Source organism: Miniopterus natalensis, chromosome 6 (assembly GCF_054644295.1).
Source record: "Miniopterus natalensis isolate mMinNat1 chromosome 6, mMinNat1.hap1, whole genome shotgun sequence".
NCBI lineage: Eukaryota > Metazoa > Chordata > Mammalia > Chiroptera > Miniopteridae > Miniopterus > Miniopterus natalensis.
Genome location: NC_142086.1, coordinates 86,966,257 through 86,978,849, shown reverse-complemented (window position 1 = coordinate 86,978,849; position 12,593 = coordinate 86,966,257). Strand labels below are relative to the sequence as shown.

Sequence of the window (12,593 nt, the reverse complement as noted above, 5' to 3'; positions counted from 1 at the left end):
GATCTTGGTGCTACACCCCACCTCCCCCCTGGCTTGCCAGAGCTCCGCGTGGGCAAGAACACGGGGGACCTGCGGAGGGCGGCTCGCCGCCAGGCCATACCTGGAAGTGCCCACCCGTGTCACAGCCAGCCACAGGAAGTAGACGAGCCTGCCAGGCAGGCATCGGGGCCCCAAGGCAAGAGTTCAGGGTACTCCCCCATCCCGCCCACGTGAGAGCCAGGCCTGTGGCTGGGAATTGTGAGAACAGTGCAGCCCCCGGCTTCCCCCAGGCTCAGGCGGTAGCTCCTCCGAGGGGCCTGTGTGAGTGGGGGTGGGGTGGGTGTCACCTTCCCCCGACCGAAGGTGCAGTTTAACCACTCCCGGGCACATTCCCGCTCCTCCAAGACCCGAGGCATCGCCGACCACACAGGCGGTTGTTGAGAAAAACGACCGCCGTGAAATGATTTTTTAAGGTTGTGTTTGGTTGCAGGTAGTCACAAGAACTATGATTTTGGAAACATTCTTATGGGACCAATACTTTTTTTCAATTGAAATTTTTATAGCTGTGGGGTCACATGCAGTCATAAGGAACAATTCAGAGAGAGGGAGCATAAATGTTGCCCCATTTTCCCTAACGATTACACAAAACTAGAGTACAGTGTCACAGCAGGGTGTTTTATGGCTGAGGGTATGGTCTATGTTGATGAATTCACATGGGCACTTAGAAACAAAGGTGTGTTCTGTTATTGTCGGGTGAAATGCCCGGTAAATACCAGCTGGATTCTGGCGGTTGGAGCGCCGTTCACAGCTTTTGTATCTGTGCTGATGGTCTGTCTAGAAGTTTCATCAGTGACCGGGCAGAGGGGTGTCTAGATGTCTCCACTACAATCGTGGGCTTAACTATTTCTCCTTTCAGCTCTATCAGTCTCTGTTTTGTGTATTTTAAAAAAAATATGTTTTTATTGATTTTAGAGACAGAGGAAGGGGGAAGGGAGAGAGAGAGAAACATCGATAAGAGAGAAACATCAATCGACTGCTCCTGCATGTCACCTACTGGGGATCGAGCCCGAAACCCAGGCCTGTGTCCAGACCAGGAATCAAACTGGTGACCCCTTGGTTCATGGACCGATGCCCAACCAACTGCACCACTCCAGCCGGGCTCTATTTTGTGTATTCTGAAGTGTCGTTGTTTGGTGAGGACAAATGCTTTTGAAATTTTTAAAGGCAAAATGATTTCTTGAAGGCCATGCAACTGTTAGAAAAACATGGAATCCTTATCTGGAAAAGCGGGGAAGATTGAGCTGCAAAGCAGGGGTTTAAACACCCCATTGAAACACTTTGAACCATGACGTCCCCTTTCTAAAGCAGGGCCTGGAAGTAGAACGTCACAGGCTCGGGTGCGGGTCAGAGGCCCCCCCCGCCGCGGGTGTGGGCATGAGTCTCACCCGGGACCGGGCTTCCTGCCCAGCGGAAGGAAGCCCGTGAGAGCGCAGGAGAGCGGGTCACACGGGGCACGTCGTGGTCGGACCCAGAGCTGTCTTGTTCCCTTCGTGGGCAGCCTGCACCTCGCCCGCGTACCCCGAATGGGTGCCTGGGACACGCTGGGTGGGACAAGGCCTCCGTGGGCGGGGACGGGCGGCTTCGGCCGTGGGCTTGCTGAAATCTAAGAGATAGTGGGCAGCTCACGCCAAGCCTGTGCCCGTGTTTAACTTCAGGGAAGGTCCGAGGAAGCGGGCCGTGGGGCAAGCACGTCAGTGAGGCGTGGTCCCTGCCGACCCCTCCAAGGTCAAACACCCTCCGAGGCTGACGCCTGACTCACGGATGGGGGGGACTCACCTCCTTCTTTCTTTCTGGGGACAGCAAAGTCATTACATTTTAGTTTGAAAAATACAGTATTTTTCAATGACAAAAGCAGTTGCTCACTAGAGAAGCATTTCAATGACCAGGAGCCCAGGCCAAGGAAAGCGGTGGGACATTCTTTCTCCCCTCAGCGCCACCCACTGGGGTGGCTTCTTTCTCCCTTTCCTGTTGTTTGGAGGCTTTTATCCTGCTCTTTCTGACTTAACACTGTGGCCTGAAAATCCTCCGGGCTGTTACGAACTCCACTGAACTACGCTACTGACGGCTGCCGAGTGTTTACTTCATCACGCATCGCCAGACCAACGCTCGTTACTGGGTTTCCCTTACTAGGAATTTGGGTTGTCTACAATTTTTAATAATTACTAAGATTTCTTTTCCCCTGGCCGATTTGGCTCGGTGGTTAGAGCGTCGGCCGGCAGAGTGAAAGGTCCCGGGTTCGATTCCGGCCAAGGGAATGTATCTTGGTAGCAGGCTCCATCCCCGGCCCCTTTTGGGGGGCATGTGGGAGGCAACCAATTAATGTGTCTCTTTCATATCGATGTTTCTCTCTCTCTTTCTCTCTTCTACTCTCTCTGAAAGCAATGGAAAAAATATCCCCAGGTGAAGATAAAAAAAAAAGGAAAAAGATTTCTTTTGATTACATCTTGGTGCAAAATGATGCTTCTGTGTTTAAGATTCTTTCTTTAGGGCATCCCCAAAGCACCACGCTGATTACCCTCTAAGAATCTGATGTTTGTGTTCTTTGCCTCTATCTCTTGGATTTCCAGGGTTTTAAAATTCATGTTGCTGGAGCTCTTTATACTTGAAATTTTTAAACCTTTGTTTCTCATATGTACTATAAACTTTTTCAGTTAAAACATTTTCATACCCAAAGTTTAAAATATTCTATTGGCAGAGTCAAATTTGATCTCTACCTCCGTGTGTTAGATACGTTTAGATGGTTTCTGTTATTGTTATAAGGCTTAGAAATGCCTAAATCTTCCAGAAATTAGTTACGTGTTTATTGCTATTTCCTTTCATTTATGTAAAGCATAGCTGCTGCAGCAACTGCTGTGGTTGTTGGTCAAGAGGTCTAAGTTGGTGGCGATCGTGCCCTGCCCATGTTATGCCCGACTGTCATCTGCTGTCACTTCAGCTGGGTGTGGCTATTTGCCTGGTAGGGTGAAGGTGACCCAAATCCCGACTTCTATAGGACCTGGGTCCTTACGCGGCCTGGCATGTATTGGGTCACCTCAGTTTCCATCCACCAGGACCTCTGGGTGCGAAAGCGCCCACAGAGGCCCCCGTGACCCCCTTGGGCTACAAGCACCGTCTTCCTCATTCCCATTGCGTAGCAGTAACGCAATTTCCCCTGGCACCTGGGGCCGGCCCCGCCTCCTCTGAGTGTTGCCTCCCTGGCATGAAGGGGCCGGAGGGGCCGTGCCCGCTGCCGAGCCAGTGGGCCCAAGAGCGGGTGTCCACGCGGAAGGCAGCCTGTCTAGGACGGCAGCACCCCAACCCGTCGCATCAGGGCCGTGGGGGTGGGAGGCTGAGCTCCTTCGGGCGGTGACTCCCTTCAGTTGCGAGGAAAGCCCCTCCTGCGCTGCTGTTTGCCTTCTGGCCGGGCGCGCTTTGGTTGCGAAGGAACCGCCTGTTGCTCTGGTTTGGGGCATAAGCTGAGCGGGAATCCGCCCGCTCTCTGCGGAGCACACAACCCGCCCTCCTATCGAGCGGCTGCTCCTGGGACGGGATGTGAGAGGACCAGGGCATGGCTGGGACGCTGCTTCGTTCCCTGGCCCTGAGATGCATCGCGACGCATCCGTGCCCTGGATTCCGAATTCTGTGCTTCAGGCCCCGGCGCTGCCCGCAGCTGCGGCTCGGGGCGGGCGTGGGCCGGCCCAGGCTCTCCGTCCCTGCCCCTCTGTGATAGGCGAGCTCTCATGGGGCCGCCTTGCCACCAGGCTGCCAGCCGCCGCTCCCGGGGAACGAGGCCACATTCGGGGTCATGCCCCGGCGCCTGCTGTCGGCCGGATGGGAGCTCAGAAGTGGTGGCAACTACAATGAGGGGGAGTCGCGGTATTGACCCCAGGCCACCGTCCCCACCCTTCACATGGCCCAGAGTCCGTATGGGCAGGAAAGAGAAGATTGACGTCTTCACATTCACGAGATTTGAATTCAGCCCCAGCTGACCCCTTGATGGCAGCCCGCGAGCCGGAGAATCCAGCTGGGCTGTCACCAAATACCTGACACACAGTAGCAGTGAAATAATAAATGTCTCTTGTTTTAAGTTGCTAAGTTTTGGGGTCGTTTGTCACATGGCGACAGAGAACTAATACGAATCGGCTATGGTTTTCTTATTGGGCTTCCCCAAGACGCCACACAATGTGGATGTCTGCCGTGGATACCTCACAGGCCGTTAAAACTGCTGGGCCCACGTGGCAGGGAGCCTTGTGTGACAGCCTGGACCCACTTCTGCGGAGCCGTTTATTATTCTGACTCCCCTGAAAATTTCAAACCTTATTGGCCGCCTCCCCCCTCCCTCCCCTCCCTTCCTTCTTCCCTCCTTACAGTCTCTCCTTTATTCCTTTTTTTCTCTTTTATATTTTGTCATTTTCTATCATTATTTTATTTTTCCTTTTTTAAGAAAGCTATTGCAAATCATGCTGCAAAGATAATCTTTATCTGTGCTCCCTTCCGCCGGAGGGTGAGCATTTATCTGGGGTAAGCCCGAGCCAGCGAATGCTGACGCGTAAAGTCTGTGGCTTCAACTTCACCGAACACCCGCCCCTTGCTCTCCAAATTGTGGCACAATGTGCACCTCTGTGTCTGACAGCTGCCGTCAGGGTCCGAGAAATGAGCAGGGCAGTTCTCCATCACCATGGGCATCACCATGGGCGTCACCCAGGTCTGGTGGCCCCACCGTCTCTGGCAAACATAACCCACCCCACAGAGCACTCTCTGGGCCCCGGGCCCTCCCTGGGTTCTGCACATCGAGTGGCCCCACCCCAGGATGGGCAGTCCGGGCGGGCGGGGCTGGGCTTGGCCAGGACGGAGGGAGACTCTGGCTGCTCTATCCTGACCCAGGCTCCCTGCCCAGAGGGGCTGCAGCACTTACCCCCCAGGTCCCCTAAGGAAAGTCAGTGCTTCTCCCAGGTGAGGTTCCCTTTCCTTGGAGCCTAATCTCTCACTGGAGAAAAAAATTCGTTCGTGCATTCGCTCATGCAGTCATTCTTCAGCGGATATGTGTTGAATAAGGCACCGTCGCAGGTGCTGAGGCCTCCTGAGCGCCTGAGGTAGACAAAGCCCCTCATCACGGCCCTTCCCTTCCAGCCCGGGAGGGGCGGTGATGGATAAACACGGCGAGAGGGAATCGCTTCGTACATTTGAGGGTAATAAGAGCCCGGACAGAGACAGGCCCAGAGCGGGCAGGGGCCCCGGGCAGCTGGGGTGGAGGTGGCCCTCGCAGTGCAGTGTCCGGGGGAATCTCACTGGAGGTCGTGAGTGACTGACCCCACAGGAGCGGGAGAGGGACCCCTCTCGAGGGAAGAAAGTCTCCATTTCATCCGTTTCCACGTCTGCTCTTGAATGTACAACTTCATTCTTTAAAGGGAAAAGAAAAGGAAAGGGGGAAAAATGAATTTCGATAAATAAGTAACAATGCTCACTGGTTCCTGGAGCAGGGTGGCGGTGCCAGCTGGACCGTGAGTCCCTCCGCGCGGGCCCCGCGTCCTCAGTGAAGGACCCAAGGGTGCGGCGCATACGAATCTGCCGTGGAGATGTCTAAGGAGACAACGTAACGGGGGAAAGGTGAAGTTTGGGGTTCAAGTTCCCTGGGGACGGGAGGGGGGCAGGCCTGCCATGCTCCTGCTCATATTGTCCGGGACTTGGATTCTCAGAATAGTTGAAAACGGCTACATGGCCACACGGGAAGGACGGGGCCAGGCAGGCGGATCCCCTCTGTTCCCTCTCCTCCCCGAGCTGTGTGGCAGGAACCCCGTGAGCCACTGTTCACACACCCGTGCCTCTCGTGGGCCATCTCTCGCCATGAATCACTTTCTAGTGAGTGTATTGTTGACATTCGCCGATACGCTGGGACCGGGACCAGGTCATGACCGAGGAGACCCCTCACCGGGATGACTAGGACACACGGGCCCTCCTGTATCAGCAGCCTCGCGGTGTGCTCGCCCGTGCTTGGGAACCACCCCTTAATCAGTGGCGATTACTTGGCCTGGAGGACGGGAGACCCTCCTTAAGCAAATGTTATCTAACACTCTTTCAGCAAACAGAGGCCGGGCTTAAAGTCGAGGCCTCCGACAGATTCTCACCCCTGACTTGTGGTCTCCTGGGGAGCAGAGAGGAGCGTCATGGCCGCCATGGAGCCCAAGGTGGTCTGCGTCCTGCTCGTGGTCTTCTCGCTGGCCCTCAGCACCCTGGCCCAGGGCCAGATCGGTAAGACAACCTTCCCGCTCCACGCTGGGCGCACGGGCGCAGAGGGGTCGCCTTGCTGGGGGTCTTTGTTTCGCAATGTGTATTTTTTAAAAATATGTTTCTATTGATTTAAAGAGAGAGGAAGGGAGAGGGAGAGAGAGAGAAACATTGGTACACCCCCTACCAGGGCTCGAGCCTGCAACCTGGGCATGCGCCCCGACCGGGAATTGAGCTGGCAACCTTTTGGTGCCTGAGACGACGCTCCACCAACTGAGCCACACCGGTCAGGGCCACAATGAGTATTTTTGGGCCAAGCACTGTTCAGGCCCTTGAGAGGTTTTAGGAGGCAGCCGGGGTGGTAGCAGCCGGGGAAAGGGCCACTGAGGCCTTTGAGAAGCTGTCTGAGAAAGTGGGATTTCTTGGTCGGCGCTGAGTTCCAGGACCCACACTAGCGTATTAGGCTGTTGCTGAATATCGTATTTCAAAGAGCAAGCGTTGAGGGAGGGTGGAAGAGCAGCACTTCTATGCGGCCCAGCCAAACCCTACCCTGGGGGGACCCACTCCAAGCCTACACAGATGCCCAAGTGCCTACCCCGTGGGTGGACATCCTGAGAACCTCTCTAGCAGGTGCGTGGGCTCTCCTGGGCTTTGTGCTCTGCAGAGTCCAAACAACCTGTCCCCTTAGTCCACGGGTGTCACCGATGAGAGAGGACACTGCTGCTCCCTTTGAACTTGTTTGTGTCTCAGCGCCTTTATCTTCAGAATGCAATCCTTTGTCTGCCTCAGAGGGTTGTCGAGAAAACCCAGGTGACCATGTTTGCGAGAAGTGCTTTGCAAGCTGCAAAGTGCTGAATAAACACGACTTATCCATGTTAGGATGCTTTGCTGGATTTCACAAAGGAATAAATGCGAGCGTCCTGCCCCTCAGTCTAGGAAGGATGTCCCACATCCACCTGCCGCCCTTCACAGAGTCAGATGCCCCAGGCCCCGGCCAGCTGTGCCCACCTCTGCCCTGAATCTGTCTCTCTGACCCTCCTCCCTCTTCTGTCCAGGCTCCTTCCCTCTCTGTCCCTTTGCTATCAATGTTCCCAAGGCCTCGCTCCCCACCCCCTTGTCTTCTCACTCATGGCACACGGCCATGAGCACCTCTGGGTCCCTGCGATAGAAAAGGGCTCCTCACCCTCCTGTGCCCCTAATTCTAAGACAGAGGCAAGGAAGGGGTTCCAGACTCCCCTTCCGTTGCCTGCCTCCGCCTGCTGAGTTCGCCTTCTCAGAGCCTCTGGCCCTGAGTGCAGATCCTACAGATCTTGCTTCCAGACCACTTGGGAGCTGTCAGCTGGCCAGTCCGCCCTGTGTGTTTTCCGAGTTGACTCATTTCATCGTTCCCCTGGGGAAAGCTGTTGTTCTCAGGTTGAAACCATGTACCCCAGCCCTCAGCCTGGCTCCTCCCAGACCACACCTTGGAGGACTCACGCCTCCTCCAACACACCTTGCTCTCTCCCTTCACCGCCATTGAACATGCTGCTCCCTCTGTTTGGAAAACCCATTGCTTCATCCTCATGCGGTCAGTCACCTCCTACGGGAAGCTCTCCTTGCTTTGTTCAGCCTTGTTGTCACTTGTCCTGGACACACGGGGATGGTTGCACTGTGCTATTTTGTACATATACTTGGTTTTCCCTCCATTTGACTTTTGGTTTCCTAACAAGTATGTCTTTTTAAAAAATTTCTGCGTCCTGCCTCCTGGCATAGCACCTGACATAAGCTCGATTTCCCAGGGACCTGCGCTGTCTGTTTTTGCTGGGCTAGCCCCTGCTTCTAGCACACACAGATGGTGCTCAATAGCTATGTACTGATTGAGGAAATAAGCTTAATAATTGTTGGCTGAAATTAATGAGTGAATGAATATATTGTCCAGGTCGGTGCAAGGTTCGCAAATCCCAGGCACCTTGCATTTTCCCTGAGCTTACGTATCTTCACGTCAGGAAACAAGGACGGGGTCTCCCTCTGGGACCCCGAGTCCTGGGTCTACAGGAGCGTCGCCAGCTGGCTGCCGATTTAGTTGGAGCGGAGCTGAGCTGGAGCGTGGGTGGGGACCGCGCGAGGCGTCCCGCCCAGGACTTACTTTGCTCTTGCCCCGTGTGCCTTTAGAGACATGCACGATGGCCCCGACGCAAAGAATAAACTGCGGCTACCCGGGGGTCACTCCTTCCGAGTGTGCAGAGAAGGGCTGCTGTTTCGACAACAGCGTCATCGGGCACCCGTGGTGCTTCTATCCTTTGAACACCCCCCCCGAAGGTACGTCCATGACAGGGCTGTGGGCGCGGACGGAGTAGAATTAGTGAGAAAACTGCGTGGGACCTCTGGGCTCCGGCCCATGTCACCAGCTGCATTTCCCCCCGGGATGGTGGCCACGGGGATAGCGGCCACCGGGATGGTGGCCACGGGGTGCCTGTGGAGAAGTGGTTTAGCCTCGATCAGGCTGAATTCAGAGCTGGGGGCGGAAAGGCGGGGCTGAAAGACCATTTGGGGTGGACCCCTGGCTTTTTCCTGGCCTTTCTTCACAAGTGTAACCAGACGTGGTGAAGAATCATTCTCGCGATGCTTAGCCGCTCGCCTGGGGTGGGAGCGAGAGGAATCGCAGGAGCCGGCCCCTGTTCCCTAAAGGAGCTCCCCGTGGGTGCTGGCCCGGCAGAGCCCTGGAACCATTTAAAAGTGAAAGAACACCCTTATTCTCACAAACACATCTCTTCCCTCCCCCCCCTTTTAGAGGAATGCTAGTTTCAGCTGCTCTCCCTCCCGGTGGGAGTCACGTCTGGACCTAGAATGGACCCCCCGCCCCCCGAACCGGGGCCGCAGCGCAGCCCCCCCACGACCCGCACCCCCAGCTCCTGCGCCTGAGCCTCGGCTCACTGCAAGGATGGACTGCTTCGATTATCCGTGCTCAAAACTGACCTAAAAATTAAAAGAGATGAATGCTACTTTGTGCTTTTAGTTCTTTTAAAAAATAAAAACGATTTCCCTTCCTTTCAAAGAGAAGCGCCGTGCTCGCTCCCCTCTGGTTTCTCGTCACGGATTGTACAGTAATTCACACGATCCCAGGCGAGGTGCGGGGTAGCTGAGGGGACGAAGGGACCGCGGGGTTGGAGAAGTTGACTCGGTAGCTATTTGTAGCCGGGGTCCACGCTCGAGGCCATTCAAGAAGCAACCCCCAGCCACACCCTTGTCAAGTCACGAAAATAGGCACCAAACTCTACTACGGCTCTTGCCAAGTTCACTGCGGGTGGCCCACTGCCAGGCAGCAGAAAGTGCCTTTCAATGTCTTCCCTTCCCCCAGGTGGGAACTGGCTCAGGAGGCAAAACCCACAGCAGAGTCTGACAGTGTCAACAATAAAAATCGCAGAGCCGATGTGAGTTGACATCTTAGAGAGCGTTGCTGTGAGGGCTGACGCTTTAGAATTAGCAAGAATCCCCCTCCCAAAGGGAGGAAAACAAAGACCACGTGTCACCTTATTAATGACACAGGCAAAACGGAAGGACAGGGGGCCAGTTGGACCTGCCAGCTACACCATGGCGTTGAACAGAGCCCCACCCAGGCCCGCGGTGTGGACAGAGCAGCCCTGGGTGCCCCGGCCCCCGCAGCACTGCAGGGAGAGGCCACCCGCCCCTGGAGCTCAGCTAAGCAAGCCCATCGCTCCCCGCATTGGCGCCTCCTCTCAGGGGCCCTTGCGCTGGGCACAACCTGGACAACTGTGGGTGAGGTCGCCGGAGCAGTGGGGCGCTCCCGCCTCCACAGCCAGCTGCTCCCCAGGGGGCAGGAGGGGCGCTGAGCTTTGTGGGAACAGTGCTTTCCAAATTGGCCAGTCAGACCCATCACTCCCCTAACCCTTGGCCACCAGGACAAGCACCTACAGGGGCCCCCGGGGCCAGGAGTATGGTGCATGGGCTGGGATGGGAACCCCGGCACGTGCAAAGGCTGCACACACGTGTGTGCAGTTGTGTGTTGTCTTCTGTGTGCTGTGGGGATCACCCGGGCTTTTCCTCTCTGGAGAATGTACAGAGGAGTTTTCGCTCCTCTTTTGTGTTCGTAGCATATCTGACCTCTCACAGCCTCTGCCTGCTAGTTCGAGGTAAAGGGAAACTAACTTTGTTAAGCCTAGTTCCTTTTGGGATGCAGTGCCTGCTAGTCGCAGCCTCTGGAGGTAATAGGCCCTGGGGATGAACCGCTCAGTCTCCCTTGCCCCCCCTTTCTGATCCTCACCCCATTTTGTAACTGAGGCCAAGGTGCTCACAAGCGCTTAAGGACCTGCCCAGCGAGCAGACCCACCGACCAACAGGCTTGGCACCCTCTTGAGTCAGAGATTCACCCAGGATCCAGGTTTACTGATAATTTCAAAAATGCAATCTAGAGGAAGCCAAGGGAGGGGCCTGGGACACAAGGACAACACCCCATATTGTCCCTTCCTGTGGCTCTGAAGCACACATGAGGCTCCTGGTGGGGCTCATAGGGCAGGGCCTCTCACTGGGGGTCATCTCCCTTTGCTCACATGGAGAGATGTGTGAGTGAAGTGTCACTTTCTCGGGAGCCATGTCACAGATTGGGAACTCCTTGACTCTAAGGCCTCCTGTGACCAGGGACATCCAGCAGTGAGTGCCGTCCTCCTGGCCAGTGCTTCAGACTCTGGGCCTGGAGGCCAGGTGGCCAGGAGACTGATTCGGTGGGTTCCCTACCTTCTTTTGGTTTCCCTGGACTCTGGCCCAGGGAAGGGACTGAATGGACACAGGGCTGGCGGCCTCAGCCCCTTTCCCCATCAGGCTACACAGAAAGAATCCGAGGCCCACAATCTACCCCCACCTCCTCTGGTGTCCACCTCCAGAGTGTGACATAATGTGGCTCTACCATCTGGACGCCAGGCCTCCCGTGGAGGAGAGAGACTGGGGATTCCTGCAGGGGAGTCCCTGCCTCAGCACAAGGAGATGGGACACACATCCTTCTGTCCCATCATTGGCCAGCTCCCTGCATAGGACTCAGAGGTGGGTGCAAAAGAAGATGTGGCTTGATCCCTGCCACAGTGTCCTTACAGAAACTCACAAAAATTCAGAAGAATTCCAACAGGGGGATGCAGCTGATGGGAGGGGGAGAAAACTCTGGAGGCAGAGCTCAGAGTAAGGGGGAGCTGACAGAGCGGCGCTGCGGGAGTGTGCCCCGCCCACCGGGTCATGGACGCCGAGATGCTCGGCAGGATGCTAGGACCACGCCTGCACTGCCCTCCTTGGGCCGCCCACACATGTCCAGTGGGCCTACAGTACTCACTCACGTTTTGGGGGTCAGTGGGAGCTGCTGAGTTCTGGGTGCGGTGACAGCTGGGGTAGTGTGTGGATGCAGGAACTGGGCCCAACCCCTTGGGCACTGGGTGACATGCCACTCCCTTCCCGTGGTCAGAGCCAGGTGGGTGAGATAAGAGAGGAGGAGTCTGGGGAGAAAACCCCAAAAGGCCACAGAAGAGTGAAATGTTTCCTCCTCATGCCAGGACCTGCCCGGAGCCAACCTCGCCCATGGCAGCCCCTCACCCACGGCACCCCACCCCTTCAATGCCCATGGTGCTGATCATCTCTGGCGGGGGTACCTGGGTGGGGGTGTTTGGTACCCCACCACATTCCTAACCATGCCTCTCTAGAGCCATGAGCACACGGGCAGGGGAGGTGGGGAGAAGGGGCAGAATTGATGTCTTAAGGAAGCAATGGCAGCTTCTCTGGGTCACTGCAGAGTCCTTGAGGCGCACAGAAGGCTGGTGGGAAAAAGACAAGCTGTGGCGATAAGGCGCCTTAGTAAGAACAGTGCTACTGATAAGGCCCAGGAGCAGTTAACAGCTTGGGGAACATATCACACACATACACATACACACAATTACACATGCACGCACACACATACACACCAGTGCACACATATATGCACGCACACATATCCCATGCACATGCACGCACATGCACACACAGATGCACACACACATGTACACATAACCCCTAAAAGGACCTGAGCCCCTCAGCTCCCCCCAACCTTGGAAACCAGGGAAGATGGGAGCAGGTCCTGACTCCCGAGGCTAGTGGTGCTCCTTCCTGGGGTTCCACTGACACCCTGAACCCACATCACAACCTCCGCTTTTCTTCAACGCGAGTCGGCGGGTTAGTCAGTGTGGGGGCCGCCTCCCAGGCTGTGCGCTGACACCATGGAAGCTCACTCTCTCGCAGTTCTAGAGGCAGAAGTCCGAGATCGAGGTGTCAGAGGGGCTGGTTCCTGAGAGGCCTCTTTCCAGTTTGTGGATGGCTGTCTTCTCCACGGCCTCACATGG

The 12,593-nt window shown here is 55.8% G+C and overlaps 1 protein-coding gene across 1 annotated transcript; it reads left to right on the top strand.

Annotated features, from left to right (window-relative positions):
• The first annotated feature begins 6,094 nt into the window (after nt 1-6,094).
• Nucleotides 6,095-9,024, top strand: TFF1 (trefoil factor 1). The gene is made up of 3 exons (XM_087817834.1): nt 6,095-6,267; nt 8,395-8,541; nt 9,014-9,024. The coding sequence occupies exons 1-3, from the start codon at nt 6,183-6,185 to the stop codon at nt 9,022-9,024; spliced, it is 243 nt and encodes an 80-aa protein (XP_087673960.1). The 5' UTR covers nt 6,095-6,182.
• Nucleotides 9,025-12,593: the final 3,569 nt, after the last annotated feature.